The sequence below is a fragment of the Dufourea novaeangliae genome, unplaced genomic scaffold (genome assembly GCF_001272555.1).
Source record: "Dufourea novaeangliae isolate 0120121106 unplaced genomic scaffold, ASM127255v1 scaffold8, whole genome shotgun sequence".
Taxonomy (NCBI): Eukaryota; Metazoa; Arthropoda; class Insecta; order Hymenoptera; family Halictidae; genus Dufourea; species Dufourea novaeangliae.
Window position 1 is genome coordinate 11541952 of NW_015373923.1, and position 20740 is coordinate 11562691.

At 34.9% G+C, this 20740-nt stretch overlaps 1 protein-coding gene across 6 annotated transcripts in view; it reads right to left on the reverse strand.

Annotated features, from left to right (window-relative positions):
- LOC107195021 (phosphofurin acidic cluster sorting protein 2) overlaps positions 1 to 20740 on the reverse strand; it is a 107984-nt gene that overhangs the window by 27686 nt on the left and 59558 nt on the right. For all 6 annotated transcript variants that reach the window (XM_015584775.1, XM_015584773.1, XM_015584776.1 and 3 more), the window contains exon 2: positions 1325 to 1628. In XM_015584775.1, the coding sequence (XP_015440261.1) occupies positions 1325 to 1628 (304 nt within the window). The remainder of the gene's footprint in view (positions 1 to 1324; positions 1629 to 20740) is intronic.

The following is a 20740-nucleotide window of genomic DNA, read 5'->3' on the forward strand; positions in this document are numbered from 1 at the left end:
TATAATCTGGGCTCCTTATGTTACTAGGCAATGTGTTTTAATTGAACGTGTTCCACAGAAATTGCTCAGAGGAATTAGCATTTTTATACATGACCCTATGCATTTTACCAACCATAACTATCAGCCGTACTTAAACGGACTAAATCTACTCACACTTGAAAACAGACGAAGATCACTAGATTTACTGCTCTTGTTTAAGATTGTAAATCGTTGCATTGTTTGCCCAGAAACACTGGGAAACTTTAAATTTCAACTACCTACGCGTAATTTCGGAACTCATCCTTAGTTTCACGTCCAATATCACAAAACCGACTACGGTAAGTTTAAACCATAGCTTCCCAAACTTTTTTGACTCACTGCCCCTTTTTAAAAGTTTTTTCTGTTTAGCGCCCCTTTCGGTTAAACTATCTCTATTATTAAAATTGCCAAGTCTAGTTGTGCGTGTAATCTTTGAATCTGAAAAAGTTAGACTGAAAATAAAGAAATCAAAATAACTAGAATGCCTTCATAGAACTCTTCAGTGCCCACTTTGGGAACCTATGGTTTAGACCATTAAACCGCTTTTGTATGATGACCAACACTCTTGAGGAATCTTTCGATTTCTTTTACCTGTCACTAAGCGCATTTCGACATAAATTATTAACTAGTCATTGTTACTGTATTTTTTTTTATCTCTTATTATCGTGTCCTTGTTTCAATACATGTTATCTTTGTATAAAAGGATTTTTCCCATTAAAATAAACATTCTTATTATTATAATACTAGACATTGTATTATAGGAACCCTCTATATGAAACAGATGCACCAAAAAATTTCCATGATTTAAGAAAAACTTGTTTATCATAGTACCATAAATACTTCAACTTCTTCAATTTTCAAAACGTCGTAGGATCTAAGTGGAAGAGGAAATAGTGGCGAAAAAAAATATCAAGCCAATCTTTGAAATCCTTTTTTGCAATTGCAACATGAAACACAGAATTCAATAAAGTAAATTCACTGAAAAAAAAACTGTGTTCGAAATGTTGCGTTAACGTGACGTTAGGTCCTAGCGGATTAATTTTCCCGGTCAACCTGACAACGAGAAACCTCCCGAAACGACAAAGTGTTCCCAGGTTCACGTTGTTATCTATGTCCATTATCGCTTTCTGTACGATCTAGAAAACCGGAATCCGATACGCGTTTACCGCGACGGGTTGACGTCAGTTCTAACGTGGCGACCCTGTTATAACGGTGCACCTTTCGGTGCCTTTAACGGGTCGTTTATCAAAGGGTAGAGCCCTTCACCTTCGCCCGTGTCTCACGGCCCCGTTTTCGATCGACTTACTTGCGCCATGTTGATGACACCCTCGGCCAGGGTCTTATATCCGAGCATCGTACGATTTTTATAGCGTTTCCGTCTCTGCAGCAATATCAGAAGCTTGTTCCCGTCCCTCTTGAGGAAATGGGGATACTGGAGGGCGAACTGTAACTCCAGATCGGTATCCAGCATCCCACCGATCGGGATCGCCATCTCGTTCGAGCGCAACGTCCTTTTCGAGCCGTGCATCTTGACGGCGATGCTGATGGATGTCAGATCGGAGCCTAATGGCCGTAGAATCACCAGCCGGGTCAAGGTCAGAGAGCACAGCCTGGAACACACGAAGACCTCTGACTTTAGGTTTTGTTCATTATCACGTTAGCTACCGATATGAAAAGGGTTTCTACAAATAGCCGTGTACTTAGACACACCGACCACCTTTCTACTAATATTACCTACACAATAAACATACAATCGTGTTGAGTCTACAATACCCCGCCATTGAATTATGACCGAATAGAAAATTTTAGAGAATTTTGTTTTTCCCCTAAATAAAACAAAATTAATTTGAGTTTTTGTACATTGTAATAATATACATTTATTCGTACATTGTTGCTAGCACATTACAAAAAAAAAATACTGAATTTCAGTATTTAGTGTTTTCACTCCATCATCATTTTTCCACACTTCTTCGATATTTTTCTTTAATTGAACAATTGTAGTGTTTTTCCAGCTGTGATTTTAAGTAAAACCAACAGTTAGACCTTGTCATAATTGTTACTTTTTAGGAATACCTGGAAATTGGGATATACCATTTTATGAGTTAGGGGTGCAGGTAATACTCAACATATGCATAATCAGACATTTTCCCAAAAAAAGACAAAGATGTCGCCTGGTGCTCATTAAATTACAAAAATTCTTGGGAAATGCAATCGGTCATAATTCGATGGCGGGGTACTGTATATTTACTACTGATTGAAAAGAAAGCAATATAAGCTGTCGCTCCGATCGGAGACACTGATAAGAACCAAACGTTGACGAATGACTCCGATTGGAGCCGATGGCAGCGAAAGTGTTAAATGGCGAATTATTAGCTAATAGAATTGTTCAACCAATACGACTGGTTGATACAATATAGAAAATTTAACCTGTTAACTGGCACGGATTTCGATCGAAACCGTCCCTAGATGAGTGGTGACGAAGGGCAAGTTAGCTCGTCTTACCTGCAGTAGGTATGGATATGTCTTAATGTTATTTTTTGTATAAATAGAATAATAAACGTAATGATAGATAATTGTGGTAAAAAAATGTGTGACAAAAGGAAAGGAAAAAAAACATCAAAGGACATATCTATGTACTGTCTCTGTAGTGGAAATGAGAAACATAAATACATCAGATTAGGTTAGTACCGTCCACACATTCATAACCATTCGCCGTCTATTACGTAAAAAATAATATGTTAACTCGTTAAATCGTCGTTAATATTTGTAGTTTTCATACACTTTTATCTAATACATATAAATGATTAACATTAATCATCCTTAAAAAACTTCAATCCTCAGACAAACATCCAAAAAGACTATTCGAAAAATACGAGAGAATACTTTTTAAAAAAGTCCGAGCTCAAGTACATGAAATGAATAAAATAATTAAAGGACAAAATATATCTTTGAAAGAATAAAAGGTTAGAAACTGTATAAAACCAAAAGAAAATAAAACTGGATAGCTGAATCCACAAATCAAAGTCCAGGGCTCCATGCAGCTCGTACTAAAAATTCACCTATTTTTCAATATTGGTTATGGAGTACCATCACTCTTCACGAATATTGCTTTGTACCGTGTCGTTTGTTATACAATGGTACGTAGTTGAAAGCAATATATATGAAACGTCAGAGATCCAGAGATTTGCAGTGCTCGATTGCAATACATACTTCTAAACGGATTACACAATTGCATATTTTTTCTTCGTTGTTAACGTTAAAGGTGGTCCAAGAAATTTAGAGTAGTCGTCAAAAGTGAACCTCGTGTCGAGTGGCATGCAGTTCTACACAAAGATACTTTACGAGTTACTGCTGCACAAGATTCGTTAGTATCTATTGAAGAGCCGACACAGAAGTTGAAAGTACTTACGTTATTCATTAATTACCAACAAGAAGTTGTTTATTTTCATTAATGTGGATACCGATAACAAATCCCTTACTTATGGGATGACCAAATATTATATTGCTGCAAAACTTCTCACCCTTATATTATAAAAAGAAGTTTACATTTTAATTCACACTATGCTTAACAACTGGTCTGGAGGAGACGTTTTCTTGTCTGTTCAAGGACTGATGGACAGAATTTCTACCGCAATTTAATACAGGTGGTACATTAAATCCCCATTTATTTTACAGAAATTAGTGTACAGAGAACAAAACTCCAAGGGGATGTTGTTAGATGGATATTTTAATATAAAACTCAAACAATTTCTTCCATTAATTGCAAATTATCGATTCTGCAGGGATACGCGTGAGATTTGATAATGCCCCAAGAGAAAAAATCTTATTCTTTTTTTGGTAGAATTAGTGAAACAAATTATTCAAGTTGTACATTAAAATATTCCTTTAACAACATTACCTTGGAGTTTTGTTCGTTTCGCAACAATTTCTATAAAGCAAATGGGTTTTATGGACGCCTTGTAGATTCGCTGAACGAACGTTGGAGAACACAGAGTAACTTAGAACACACTGTACACCCGTCACGTGTAGGATCAATCTATATTTCATACGACACGGCATCGTAGTGACGTCTTTAAACGAACATGATTGTTATCGCTGTCTACGTACCGGCCCTGATCGATACCATTGTGCCGTCGTTTTTGCTTTAAGCTTCAATTTGGCCTGGTTTCAGAACCGGCCGTTCCCGATTCACTCTAAAAAAAAACCGTACGGTTTTTGCAATCTCGACGAGCCTCCTCGGCATTCATTTTCGATACAAACTATGCATGTATTCGATCCAACGATTCTTTAATTAACGACGACGGTGAAACGGTAACACTGTTGATAACGTGCAAACCTTTTTTCTTTTTGAACAAGGAGTAGTGAATAGTAAACGATACGATTCTGAAAACTTTTAATTCGAAGAATGTTTCAGTAAACGAATTTCAAAATGAAATGTGGTAAATTCTTAAGGGATTTTGTTAAGTTGTTTTCAAAGTTAATTAGATAAAACCAAATACATTTGGTGTCGTGAACAATGCTATTAAATGATTTTCGTCTATTATGAGACACCATGTCCCCCTCCCCCATTTTGATAAAAAGTAGAAGTAAATCTATGTATATTCCGATTCGTATTATGCACATACATTGAAAGCTTGTAGAAAACTTGTATACTTTGGATGGTAAATTACTTAAAAAATTAAAGATAAACATTTGTGACAATCCTCTACACTTCTGCATTTGTTAATTATACTTAGCGTTAATGAAAATACATTACTTGCTAATCAAGTAATTCTTTAACAAACCCCTGCTCACACCATCAAAAATATTTGCGTCAGAATAACTTTTGGTAGTCAGTTACGATTTTTAATAACAATCGTGTCAAAGACACTCTAATTGATTGTTTGTGGCATAATTTTTTAAGAAGTTTGAAACTTGTTAGTTCCAAAAATTGCAGGAAAACATTTTCTATAACACGCGCAAAAAGCTAAGAATTCACTTTTCAAAGTGTAAACCCTTCTCAGAGGGTACTTCTATTATTAAACAAAAACTTTTTGAAGTGAACTCGTACATGCTCAAAAAGAGCGTGAAAAACACGGTCGTCACAGTGTGTAAGCACATTTTGTACGGTACATCGGCGTGTAAACGAAATCTGTTCGTGGATCATGTCGTTCTCTTACTTCTTAAATGTCACTGAAAATTAACACGGGGAGTTTAGAATGGGTACACTTTGTAGACTTAATTTAGGCCTGTTCGTAATTTTCAATAAAACGTACCAATTCGAGATTTTTCTAAGTATTAGTAAATATTTAAATGGAGGTAACGTGTTTACTTATACGCATCGCTTTTAATAACTGGCAAAAGATTTAAGCTATTGTAGAATTCAATACTTCTATTTTATAACGGGATATACTAGATTAAATTTTGATATAACTATAGTAATAAAAGATATAGAAATGTTTCACGTTATAATTAAAACTATCATATAAAATATTTATAATATTCATTTTAAATTTGTTATCATAAACACTTGCCTCTTTTATAAATATGTATTACCATGCGCATGAATAATCCGTCTATGTATGTATAATTCTATATGACTCGTATAATACGGATTCATGTAACACGGAATGTAATCCCCCGTGTAACAGGAGAGGTCTACTGCAGTTAATATTTTATTACTCATCAAAGGAAAGAAATAGTGTTCACATGTATATAGAAAATTCTCGTTTTATAGAGGAAGTAACGAGTAAAGTATTAATTTGGGTAAAAACGTATAATTCACCCAAGTATAGGTACCCAATTAGAAGTCGTCTATTTTGAATGATTACAATTGCCAAACTCCAACGATGCAGACAATTGTCACGTTATAATAGATCTGAAATGCGGAACAAGTAGCAAAATCTATAAGGGGTAGAAACGCAATTTCAGTGGAACCATTGTGTCGGGTAAGGGGGAGGAGGACTTCTTTTTATTTTCAGAACGCATCCCTGGTTCGGGGGAGGATACTAAATATAACCCCCAGGGGTGATAAATAACCACAGGTGGTGCTTCTGTTTCGACCCGACACGAACGGTATTACACAACCGACAATAAGACTGTTTGTTTGGGAATGGATTGGAAAAAGAAGAGAGACGAGAGAACTCGACGTCATTGTTACGTATCAGGCCAGTCCATATGAATCATATAATCATCATCCGCATTTACAGTAGATAATTTTGTAAAAAAATTAGAATCTTTCTTTGTTATAACAATCAAAACGTTACCGTGAGGGAATAAGATTTTACATATTATTGTATTTATTAATAATAAATGAATCATGTAAATATTATTTTGTTGTAAATATTATGTATATATTCCTATTTTGTTGTAAATATCATAAATATTACTTATTTTGTTGTAAATATTATAGAGAATATAGAGGATATTGGGGCTAGTAAAGAAAACAGGATGAAAATCAATTCAATCTTATTAATGCCAACAAGCTAGCGTTAATGCAAACCAAGCAATATATCTGTAGTCTTTGTATAATTCACTTACTAATTGGCTTTTTGGAGTTACAAAAAGTAACGGCAAACGTAGTAAATAATAAAGAACTAATACATACACTGGGTGGTTCACCTATTGCGACCACCTCAATTATTGTTCGTACATTATTGGCTGTATGAAAAAATATGTTGAACAGAAGTTGCGTGGTATCAGGGGAAGCATGTAATACAGTAATAGGTTTTTTCATTACGTTACATTTTTATCAAGATATAACCTTTAGTTTTTTGTTACCTTCAGTTTTTTTAATGGAATATCCAATCCAGAATTTTGATAAATTATCAAATCCTACATAAACAAGTATTATATCATATAGGGTCTAAGTGAACAGTTTCCGAAATATCAATAAATTTTTGTAACACGTTAGTAAGATACGTAAGGTATGTACCAATATTGGAATATTTTATTTCAGTGGCTCTAGATCATCCAAAAATGTATGAAAAGTATTATATATGGCTCTTATTATCAAAGAACTTGCCCACTTCTACTGTATACCGTAAACGTAAATGATGTGAGGTAATTTAGTACGTGAATAAAAAAGGATTCTGAATTTATCCACGAATGCAAGAAGAATAAGCACCCACGCGTTACAGTTCTGCAACGTTTCTTTTTACGTAGGGGGGTATGGCATTTCTAGGAAATCATGACGTATCAGCTCGAACGCACTGAATTCACCCTCTTTTGTCGTGCGCTGTCATCCATTATGCAATGCACTTCGTTGCCCCAACTTCACTAGTAATTTTGTATTATTAGTCCGAATCGATCCCTGTCTCTCCACGCGAAATCGAATCGACAAAGCTGTACGTGTACAATGCATGCGGCTGAAAGCCTCTATATCTCGGCGGGTTTTCATCGTGCGTGTCGTGAACGCTTATCAATCTTTAATACATGTCCTTTTTCATATGCGAACGCAGTACCGCACAAGAGTATCGTTTTTTTTATCGTGACACGATGCGCATGCAGATTGCTGTGGTTTTCATACAACTATTTTTTTCTTTTCGTTTCATAATAGTTCCGTGTATTTTGTTATTATTTTATGGAATGATTAATAAACTCATTTTACATTTATGTCCATTGAGTAAGCAAGATTTAAAAAGTTATTTCATCGAAGAATTAAACGATATAATTAACAATATTATATGTAGTGTATCTTCTAATGTTGGTTATTTCAACATTTAAAAAATTTGAGGTGACTGTGAAAGAAGGGAATTCATATCGACTATTGATTATATAATTACCTGTATTATTCATGTCAAACATTTAAAATAGTTATACATACTTTTTTGTGACCGTATAGCTATAATAAATGTTGACATTTGTTATTCTGTGAATTTTTGGTAATATTGATCTATCTAATCCTCTTTCTAAAAGTTTCAGGTAAAAGAGTCCCTAAAGCTTCTAAGTTCAGAACATGTTTATTTTACAAATGTTGTTCCATGAACGTCATTACATAATGTTTTGGTTGATATTAATCCCTTCATGAATACTTTTTTAGGCTGACTATACAATTACTGTTTAATGATGATTTTTTAATTTGAAAATAATACGTAAATGAAGAGCAATATAAATTTTAATGAGAAAGTACGGCATAAGCTATTTAGATACGCCATCTCTCGATCATGCCGAGATGACGAGTTTATTATTGAACACCACTAAGTGATCAATCTAGAAACAAGAAAAGTTACCTATAATCTATTGTTGTATGAAATGATAATTCATCACTTCAAATGTACACCTATTCCTGAACTCATTAGTTTCAGTGGCCCAAACAAAATAATTTTGAAGCAGTCAATCCAAATATCTATACTAATAAATACGTCCACATAGTAGAAATTTTATTTTTAGTAGGTACATATGCATATGCAAATATTTACCATTGCAATTTCGACCTTCTTTATAACACATTTGTATGATTTTAAAAAATGTATAAAAAAGAATCTTCAAGTTAGTACATATATGAAAGAAATGGATAAATAAATAGATATATTTCGTATGAAAATTTCATAGAACATAAAGTATTTGCATGTTTGATTGACAGAAATATTGAAAATATGCCCAATGGACAAGCTGTATGAAAAACTTTTTAAAACTGCTTCTATCAATATTCTTTTGTATGTTAAAATATTATCAAATCTTGTTGATCAGCTCAATATTCTTTCGGTTTTTTCTTTTGTTACGTTAAGTAGTCAAAAAAAGCGTATTTCTTAGTGTAAGGAATTTATTGCTGATAAACACTGTGAATCATCGGTGATTCACGTAATCGGAGAACGTGTTCGATAATTGCGTTCTTCCCAGACGGCGGCAAAAACATAAAACGAAAGAGAGAATGCAGTAGCGGAAAGTATACATATAATATTGTGGAGATTAAGAAATTGCTGGTAGACTTTCGGCTATAAAACAAATTGCAGACAAATGTTGTAATCCGATACATTTGCACGCCACTATAGACTGTTTAACTGTCAATCGGATGACTTTATGAGCCTAACACCTACGCAGATATAATTAACGACGATTGAAATTAACTCGACAAATATTCTGTCATCATAAACATACCTAAAATGTAGTTTATACTAATACAGCTGTCATGATACAGTTATATGCATTAATAATTACTTACATGAAAAAGTAAGAAAATTAAAGGCTAGCGGAAGATGGAGACGAATATAAATGACGAGGTAATTGGACTTCTTCGGTTAACATTTTTCTGTCAAAAACGCTTACTGGCTGGGTAGCGATAAATTACAGAAGTTTTGTTCAGAACTGGTATGACTACAGCATAACGTCTATTATCCGAATGTCAATTCTGGGTACATCGATCATTCCAAATACCAACCACGGGAACAAAGAACCATTTATGAATGTTTCATGTAAGAGTTCGTTTAAAAGGTTATGTTAGGCGAAGTACAGGAGAACGTACTACAGTCTTAGGTAAGCTTGAAGTATATTATTAGAATGGATAAGATAAATTAGATAGGATATGTCTCCCTATTAGTTCAGATACAAATAGAATAATAAAATTAATGACAAATAATTCGGGAGCATGACAGAAGAAAAGTGAACAAATACCAGAAGATATGCTGCCTCTGTAGTATAATTAAGAATCAAAAACAGCACGTAACTATATTTTTTTTAATGGTACAATTTCCTAACAGTAATGACAAGTTAACTCGATTTTGCCAGTTAAGAAGTTCATTAAATCACGAGTCAATCGTCTTTCCAGGTTGACAGATTAAGTAAATGACGAGTTAACTCGTTTTGCCCATTGAAGATATATTTTGAAATGACGATGTAACTCGACGTCACCGGTTAACAGATTAAGTATTAAATAATGAGTTAAAGTGTTTTAGCCGGTAACAGATTATGTAACCTTTACTAGAGTATAATGTATACTAATACAGTTAAAACCAGAAATAATTATATAAATCAATAAGTGAATGAAGGCTGCTGAAAGGCAGAATACAAATGACAAGTCAACTCCTCTTCCCCAATTGGATACGATACACACATACCTACATTCCTTCTCAACAGTTTCAAGTTTCTAACATTAATGAAGATTAATTAACTCGTCTTGTCCAGTAAAGGACCACTTTCAAATGACGAGTTAACTCGAACTCGCCGGTTAACAGGTTAAGTACACACATAACAAATTACCTCGTCTTTCCTGATCAGAGTTGGACACAATTTTATTCGAATAACACATAGTGAAAAGCAGCAGTATCTTAGGATCGTCATCCTGTCCTTTAAACCGTCAATGAGATTAAATAATTATTTGCCAAGTGTCTCCTCATTCAAGAAGAAATATTACTTTACTATAAAAGTTGGAATTCCACGTTTAATCAATTAAAAATAGCGAAATACGTATTTACCTTTTATTCGTTATTTGAATCATTTTATCTAGATAATAAATTTGTCCACCTCTGTCCCTGATTAGCAGATTAACTAAACGACAATATCTAGCGTGCAGTCTGTGTTAAAACCTAAGCCACACGTAACAAAAGAAATACGTATTTAACATAGCATTATCAATAAAAGCATAATGCACGATCTTAGGGTGGAACCACTCCTGGCGTGAGTACTATATGGTCGAAGTCACTCCAGGAGGGAATCGATTTCAAGCGCAGCGTGGTACACATCATCGTAACGAAATCGACTATAAACCGCGCGTTCGTAGCATCGACCGGGCATAGTCGAGCGTCTATATGTATGTATACAACGGAGCCCCGTGTCGTATGAATCACCAAACGCCGTCAGCTGATGAATGAGCTCTGGCGTCAAGTGTACCCCCGGTGTGGCCTCCCCCGCTACTTGACCCCAACCCCCCACCCCTCTTCCTTCACTGCACTAGCGAAGACACGCGTTTCGCGTACGTGTCTTGACCTCGCTGCACCCTTTCTGCGATGTCATCGAGGTAATCTGGGGATTAACGACACCGTTTTTTCTTCGTTTTGCTGTCTTTGTCAACCCCCTTCTCTTTTTCTCTCTCTTTCTTTCAACCCTTTTCCTCTCGGTCGTTCCAATTCGTTCCATTTTCTCTGTTCTCCCGCCTTTCTCTCTCTTCCTCGGCTTGACACGAAGAATGGCGACCGCATTATATGCAAAAGAAGCGGCGGCAATCTCTCGTCTCTGACCGAAACACCGGATGAATTCCAACCGGCCTCGTTCATCAAATAAAGGCTGGAAAGTCGACGCTTTTTGTTACGGATTCAGCTTGCGAAGCGGTTCGTTCCTTTCTATTCGTCACGTTTGTCGAATTTTACGTTCGTGTAAACTCGTAGCGATTCGCGAATCGTATGCAAAGACGGCTCTTGAGAATACTTAAAACTACCCGACATCGCGGCGAATCGGTAAGAGTAATGATCTTTACGCAAATTGGACTGGATTCTATTAGAGGTGACAATTTCGCGTTTTATGTGACTGTAACATCTTATCAATCGTGTGGTCGGTATATTACGCTGGATTCTGTTCGTATTGTGAATTATTATTGACGTGTCGCGAAGTAGCAGCTACAGGTTACAGGACCTCGACCATCTAAATTGCTTTATTGCCGTCAAACCTTGTAAACCTGGATTTCTGGACAGCTGTATGCATGTGGTTGTGGGAGCATTTTATTAATTTCTGACGAACGCTGATTCTAGAAATCTGTATTGAATTCCGAGTCGCAGAATCAAGTGCAACACTTTTAAAAAATCTCAAAAAGGATCATTCAATTATACGTAATAGAGTGTCGTAGAATATAATAAACGTTTCGAAGTTCGGAGGTCTATGTCTGGATTAGGTCTGACGTGGATGTATTACAGAACAGTTGCTCAGAGTACTATAGATTCAGAGTGACCGAACAAGAATTAAGCTGATCGTGAAATTGCATAGTGGTCCTTAGTACAGGACGAGTAACTAGGAATTAAGACTTTGGGCAAATTAAGGGTGACTATTAACATGTTTTGGACAGAGCAGCGCCGTCGCAGATATTCAGAGTGAATCAGAGTAAATAGGTTGGTCATCCAACATCTAGGTACCCTCAAGAGCAAACTGTAAAAAATGTAACATAGTAAAAAAGATATTACTGCATTACTTGTCACCGTTGATGTCATGCAACTTTTATTTAAAATATTTCTTCATACAGCCAATAATTTACGACTAATTGAGGTGGTCACGTTAGGTGAAACACCCTATACGGGGTAATATAATAATTCTAATCAATGTATAATAATATCTAAAGTATAAGATTTATTTCTTCTAATGCAAACTGATTCAATGGCTATATTTAGTAAATGAAGAAAGCGTTGAACACTTAATTTTTTGAAACGCTAACATAAAAATGTCCTACTAATCAGTAATAAGTAATAAGATTTCCACTTGGTCAGTTAAGGGTTAATCTTTCATTCCGTGTTTGAGGTCAATAACAGCCTCACGTGCATAGCGTGGGTGAACAAACTGATAGGAAAAAAAAAGAGACCGTTCGATAACGGTAGATCTGTCAAGGATTTTCGTTAACGACATTCGTGTCCTATCTTTTTTATCGTCAGTTCCGACGATCGACGGTCTATACTATAGTCTGTAATCTATAGAAACGTAAGGCGCAGGTTCCACGATAAGCTTATCGCTCCGTTTCGTGTGCAAGAGGAAAATATCGTAGACTCTACCCTACTTCCCCTGTGACGTAGAGCCTTCCAGGTCTCTCCCTCCATGGAATAGTTTCTTCCTTATCGCGGACATGAAATTTTCAACTGCTATGACCCATGGATTCGCGTTCAAAATCGCGAAAACTAGTTCCGAACTCGATTCCCCATTTACCATTTGCTTTTATATATCGCTTCTGTTGAGACTCGAGAAAACGTGGTGGCATGTTGCGATTAAAGCAAATATCAACCTCATTTCGTCTCGCAAATTGTCGCCGTCTAATTTCAAAGTCGGCTGCTGGCTTCGACAGAAGACGAATCATTCTACCCCCGTTTCTGGACGAACGGGGAATATTAATCGAACACGTCTATTATAATATCGACAGAACATTTCTTGTCATCGATTCGAGCAACTCGTGACACGGGAAAATTGAGTTCATTAAGAAATGTAAGGGTCTCAGACTGAGATGGAATTTTTATAATGAATGTAACAATCGATTCTGCTGGAAACCTATCTGTGAACGACACGGTAAATAATTCTGTTCACTTTAAAGTATTTTCAGCTTTTTTCACGGTTGAGAAAGAATAATTTATAACTACAGGTATAAGAAATTAAGAATGTTAGGTGTTCTTTTGACAAATTAATAGAGGTCTGCGATACTTTACGGCTAAGGTGAATCTAATGCACATAACAACTATTACTCTTAGTAATTGTTGTATGAATATGATATTTTTACTATTATTGTTATATGGTTAGTACTTTTTACTGTTTTAATCGGAATGGCTGGAATTCCTTATGACTCAATAGTCTGTGTTTTTAATAAATAGAGATAAACACTTTAATATGTAGATTGATAATTAATTACTCATTATCGAGCTGTGGATTTTACGAAACACGGTGAAACAACAAAATTTAACCTAAAACAACAAAATATGTAGCTACTTTATTTTTCACTTAACATATGCTTTGATTATGATTACACTTAATCTTACGGTTCAAATTGTTATAAAATAGTATCTTACGTTATTATTAACAGTATCAACAGTACAAAAATTTACTTAAATATCAGTAATTTATCTATTATTATTATAATATCTAAAATCAGTGTAATTGGAAAATAAGGACATTAAGTATTTACACTATTAGGTTGACCTGACGTAACCACCTTAATTACTCGTAAATTGTTGGCTGTATGAAAAATATTTTAAACAAAAGTTGCATGGTATCAAGGGGGACATACAATGAAATAATATGTTCTTTACTAGGTTACACATTTTTAGCAAGATACGTATAACGTTCATCTTCAGTTTTTCAAATGGAATGCCCAATATCTCATCCCGAATTGCGAGGAAGTACCGAATACTGCATACAAAAGTATTATATCAATCATTTTTTTAAACACGTTGGTGGGATTCTTCCGATTAAAATGACACCAAACATAACATAATTTAGACCATACTTTTTTATTAATATTATCGTCGGTCACCGATAATCATCATGGCACTCAACATATTAAAGATTTAAAACATCTTCACTTTCTGATACTACACTAACGAATCCGAGTGTTCTAATCTTTCAAGGACAATCTCATCATGACATTCATGACTACTCAAAAATTTCATGCCTCAACAAATCCAATCACCATAAACCACTTGAGTACTTCTGACCAGTCAAACTCGTCAGGCGTTTTTTATGTCGAAGATATTTGAAGTACCTACTGTTCGGCAAGATTAAAGTTACAAGGATGTGTTCATTTTGGATCAGTTTAGCGTAAAGTTAACATTAGTTATAGTTACAAGGTAGTACGGAATGACTGTATATCGAGATGCATTATTTGTAAAACCAGCAAAGAGAAATCATAATTACTTCCTGAATTGTTATTTAACATATTTTATTTGTTCCACTCCGAAATGTATTGCAAGCTAACATGGTCCATTTGCAATTATCACTCGTTTGATAAAAATAAAATAATTGTTCGTTGAAATTGTTTGTTTTCTATACGACTGCAATATAGTAACCCTTTGGGGATTTCCATAATTATTGGATTTTCATAGTGTACACCAGCAGGTTCGCACTTAAATCGAAGAAATTGGGGAAAAGTAAAATCGTTGTTCAGTCAAACTGGACATTGAACCTACTAGAATAAAATCGTTGCCTAGTCACAATGGACGTAAGACCGCAAAAGGTTTAAGATAAGCAGAGAACAATTGAATCGGTTGAGTAAAGTAGCCTAATATGAGACCCTAGCCTATCTCCGTCACGAAGAAGTCTTGAAAGTCGCAAACAATTTCAAAAATTGCACTACTAGGAAACACGTAAAAAGTGATAATTCAACTGATGAATGTGAAGAAGCCTTTGTTTTGAACAATGAAAGTGATGACGAAGAAAATTATGATGCAGAATACTTGTTTTGTAGAGGACTTTATTCTTCAGATGTACATGATGAACAATGGGTTCAGTGTATCAAATGTTACCAATTAATTTTATATGGCCAATGTGTGAAAAAAAAAAACAGAAAAAATAAGTTTTGACAAGATAAAACCTGGGTCTCACATTAGGCGAGCAGTTTTTGAATTCATGTTTTTGCATACTTTTAATTTTTATTTTATTACGATGGAACTCCGTCCGTTTTGTTATAATTTTTAATATATTGTAAAAGTGTACACATCTTACTTTTAAAACGTGTATCGTATTTCAATAAAAGTATTTTTAATCGATTATACGTGCTTTAAAAAATGGGTCTCATATTCGGCTACTTTATTCTACGCAAGTGGTTGATCGCTAACGGATACGGGTTTAACGAATTCGAGGCCAACGGTGAAGTCGTAACAATATCCGTGTCCTCGTGAACAATTGATCAGCCCACTAAATACTGCCAGAAACAGTGGGATACATGCTCCCTCGTAACTACCATCTGACCGTTCAGTTATCCGCTCGATGCATTTGATTGCGTCTGCGACCGGCGTATCTGATAATGGCCACACACTCGATGACTCACAGAGTAATTCCCTTCGAAATCCCCTAATTATATCGACGATTTACATAATACGCCGTGGCCAGCTTAAGTGGCCCGTAATAGCAGGGTTCGCGGTTAGGTCCAGTCTCGTCAATTATGCAAGGTACTTATGCTACTCGCAATAATCATCGTATCTCGGTGGCCGGCTGCCTAACGACACCGCCCCGTGTCAAACCTCGCCGCGATGAAATAGTTAATGAAATACGGTCCGAACGAAAACCTTGGACCTTTGTCCGTTCGTTATCTCGGGAGTGAATAGGATGATTGGTGGTGTGGCAACCTGGCGAGTGAATGATCGATAAGAGGAACATGATCTACGTATACTGCGATGATCCAACCGTGAGATTTCGAAATGCTCAAACCTGTGAATCTGTAGCTGTTCCGTCTGGCACGATATTTTTCTGCGTACATTGTTTAATTCTCCATAAACAAACAGATTTTTTCACATTCCGTAGATAAAGTGAGTCGTTTATGTCATAGCCTAATTTTTTTTTTTTACTGTTTTAGGCTTTCGAAAAATCTGAAAAAATTGTGGAAAGTCTGACTACGTAATACAATTGTTCGTTAAGACGTATGTTTGAAACTTTTTCCAATAAAAATGAATCTGTTGGATCGTTAACGACCTATATTCCCTACGGATGGGTAAAAATGTTTTGAATTAAGTTGTTCCACTGTGGTGGTACCTTTCGTATTTCCCATTGGAGGACCTATATGACGATACCATTCTTGCAGCTTGTATTCGGTTCACCAGCGATTCCTATACAGGAGACGGCTGAAATGACGATGCAAGCAGATACCAGGTGCTTCTTTGCGCAAAAAGAAGTTAAATACATATCTTTACTACAAAGACAGAGTATATTAAGACATACTTTTCAAACTTTAACGGAGAGCAAATCAGAAGTGCAAAAACTTTGTAACTTTGGAACCGTTCAGTAAGAATTCAACGAGAGACAGTCGCTACATTCAAACTATTGAATGGACTTTCATAAGTCTCGTGAATATTGCATTGAGTCCCCTATGTGATGGTCTTTAGACTGTTTGGCTCGAAACAGGAAATGGATTTAATATCATTTTTACACTATTATATTAAAAACTAAACGATTTAGTACGAAATAAAAAATACACTCGGGCTCTGGGATCTAGATATGGATCGAAGCTTTGTTCATTAAAGCTCAGTTCTTGAAACAATCAGCTTTCAATATTCATCTGATACGCATATCGTCGTGCTTACAGTAAGTGGAAACGGTGAGTAATGGAATGACATGTCAGTTATGTGGTAGGTATTCAATTGCTCGCGTATCCAATAGATTTTTAAATTCGAATCTTCCGAGATATGGATCTCAGATGGAAATATTTTATTTTACATATTTGACTCGTATTTGCATAAAGAATCACGTTCGAATTTAATATACTATGAAGATAAAAATTTACGTGAAATCGGAACATACTGTTTTCGTAGAAATAATCTATTCAATCTTAAAAATGCTTTCGATCAGAGATATTCGTACACCTTCATCAGTGTACAAGTATCGTTCTATATCTCGTGAAATTGATTTTGAGTGTTTATATGCTTCCACTTCAAGGTATCTCAAAATATTAGTGACGGTATCATTACAATATGATAATGTAGATATAGTTTATATAAATAAAATTTATACAATAACAATTAAACTGTGGATTTTATTTATTTATAAAATATAAAACAGTATAATACATAGTGATTGAAATAGTTTAATGAAGATTAGTTAAAGTCTTTATTTCATCATTAATCTGATAAATTTCTTAATGGAAACAGTAACTGTCGATTTCACCCTCTTCTTTTAAGAATTACTTTGAAAAATGTGGATTTCCATACGTTTCTGAAGTCTTGTAATAGGAGACCGTATTCTTTGAATATTGTTTCCATTTATAAAAATACAAACAGCGAATATCCATATATTTTTCATTCAATAACGCAGTAAAATATAAAAATAAATATTGGGGTCACAATGTAGCTGAAAGTAAGCTGCCACAGACTGCATAAAAATAGTGTTCGCAGTGAATCATTGTGGAATAACAAATAAGTACCACTTGTACACACAGATAAGATAAATGTTATATAAATGATAGTCAGTATTTTTCAATGAGTAATCCAATTTCACTCTTATCGGTACATTGTGTTTCTTGCAGTCTATTAAGAAATCGTTATTTTTACAGAATTACGCTAATTTTATCATACAAACAAAAATGTGAAACTTTATTCAGAGTATCAAATTAAATCTATTATACTGATAAATATTATTCCGAGAGAGCTAAACCACGAGCGCCAGAGATAACACGGCTGAATTCAAAATTAATTACATTGCGTGTAATATTGATTAAATTATATTCTCAACCAATATGTTATTAGTAATGTCATTACTAACGATATATTATACATAATTAGTTACATTAACACATTTACTGTAATAGACTCTGAACATATCTTACCCGAAAAATAGAGTCCTCAATAAACACATGTAACGACACGAATAAACAATAACGCATCTAGGCACATCGATTCCATTGTTCCTTTAAAAAGCTAGCTATATAAATTTCCGTTTCAAAAATGTCATTTCTATTTAATTTCAGTTTTTATAGATTAATCTGTAAAGTATGAATGCGTGAAGTTACGCAGTCGATTATATAATATTATTAAAGATGATTCCAGTAATTAACCCGTTATTTGTCTAGACATATAAGACCAGGAAAATTGTGACAATTTGGAAACGTTCCCTGAGCCATATTTTTTTAAACTATCTTCAGAGTATCCAATTACCACAGTATAATTATATCATTCTTACTTTTGTGTAGGTAGTTTGTGTCGTAGGTACTCATCAAATGAGCGTATTTCAGACTCTGAAGAAAATGCTCACGTGTGACAAACGCCACGATTTAGGTAGCGACAAATGACGGGTTAATCAAGTTGAATTAAAAGAACCCCAATGAAAATAATTGTATAACAACAAGAGACATTTCCAGAGCGAAAATTTGTTAAATTGACATGAATTTGTAGAAAATTAATAACTATTGAACATGTATTTCTTCTATTAAAAATGTTTCTTTTTTTAATGGACTTTCTGCTTGTTTATACGTTTCGTCGGTACTTCTCACGGGAAATAAAAAAAACGACGTGCAAGTTATACAATAAATACATTCGATCTACACCTGAGAAACAGTACCTATTCACCAGATCAAATTATTTTTCATTCGTCCAATAAGAAGACAACGAAGACAGTGTTTGAAACGCTATGAACTTTCCGAACGTCCAAATATATTATTTGAAGGGCTCATAAGAAAAACAACCATTCTCAAATGTTTCGGTTTTCTGATAGCAACAGATTACAGTAGTTAGAAGCGATATTTACAACATAGTGGAACTTATACATACTATCTCAAAAGCTTTAGCCAATAATATTAGACATCTTTATTATTACAGCATGTTGCGGAAACTATGTATTTCTTTTCAACATTTCTATAGTTCATCATCCTTTGTCGGGCAGTTTAAAGGAATTTTAAAACAGTTGACAAATCTTATTACATTTGTGTCTTTTCCTTATACATTTTCTGTCTATTTCCTAAAAGTTACAGTTCGATGTCAATACGCGCAGCTAATACACATCAACTTGTCTTTAGTTTTGCTGTTAATATTTTTAAAGTTAGAAAATTTCCCTCGAAATATGCCAAAGACGAATGAACTGAGTGACTATCAACGCCAGTTAACTCTTTTTGCAAAAGAACAGGGTAAAAGTCAGAAAGGAAATGCTATGATTGTCAGTTATTAGGACAAAGGGTGACCCAATTCTTTAGGCCAATGCTTATGTCTTGATATATTCTGCAAAGAAAATGATTCTTAAGATTCTTAAAGACCTCAGCAGATTTTTTTACCCTCCCGAAAAAAGAAGAACTAAAATTGACAAGGGTTGTTTTTGTTACGAACCCCTCTTATCTGGTCATTCGTTCAAATCGATCCGTAAGACAAAACCAATGGTACACAATGACAACAGATTTAATTCGACAGAGGAACTGGCTCGATATCAATTTTCATTCGACAATATCCACCAAGCAGATCTCGTGTTCGAGAGGGTTTCTTACGAAATTGACATTATTCAGAGATATACCAGGTGTTATTCAAGGGCGTCACTGCACGATGGCATTCTCCGGCCTGACGAGCCACTGCCAAAATACCACCAAAAAGGAACACGCGTAATGACAAAGCCCGGCGCCGTTGTGTCGTCGGCTTCTACCCGGCAGAAATAAACCAAACGTTAGTATTAATTGCGCAACACCGCTAATTTAACTTTCAGCTTCTTAGCTTTGACGGCCGCCCTCAGCCTCTCTGCGTGCACACCGGTTCCCCGACGGAAATTTTATTTCCCAGCCCTCGATTATCGGGATCCCGTCGCCCCAACCCCCGAGCGAACCTCTTCCGCAATTAAATACGATGAATCACACAATCTGATTGTTTCGTATCTTTATTAGGGCTCCCGGCAGATAGGACTGACTGAAGGAAAGATTCTCTGCTACTTAATGCCACCCTTTTTGTAAAATTAATCCTCCTCTTACGGATGTACCGCGATCGTATACCTACTACTATACAATAATTCCGCTGCAGATATTTATTGGAATTGTCATTTTGAAAAAATATTTCAAAATAACTATTGGACATGTATTTTTGTCCGTTATTTTGAAACTATTAGGGATAGCAATAAGTGGCCCAATATGTTTTTTTAAGAAACAGTGATTCAAATTCAGAACACCTTTCATATAGCCTGTTACAAATAATACTGAAGTAGCCACATGTTTCTGATTTCATAAAAAAAAAAAGTATTGAATTTGACTATGCAGATATAACAGCTTACTTTTTTTTTGGTATACTTAATAAAAGAAATAGTTAGTATTGATGAAATTTTGTCGCTTCATCGTCTATTACCTTCATAGCATATGAGAACAAAAGATACATATTTTAATAATTTCTACCATTCACTTTTGTATTTTGTTATCAAATATATTAGCTATACTTTTACACTTGGATAGTATAATAAG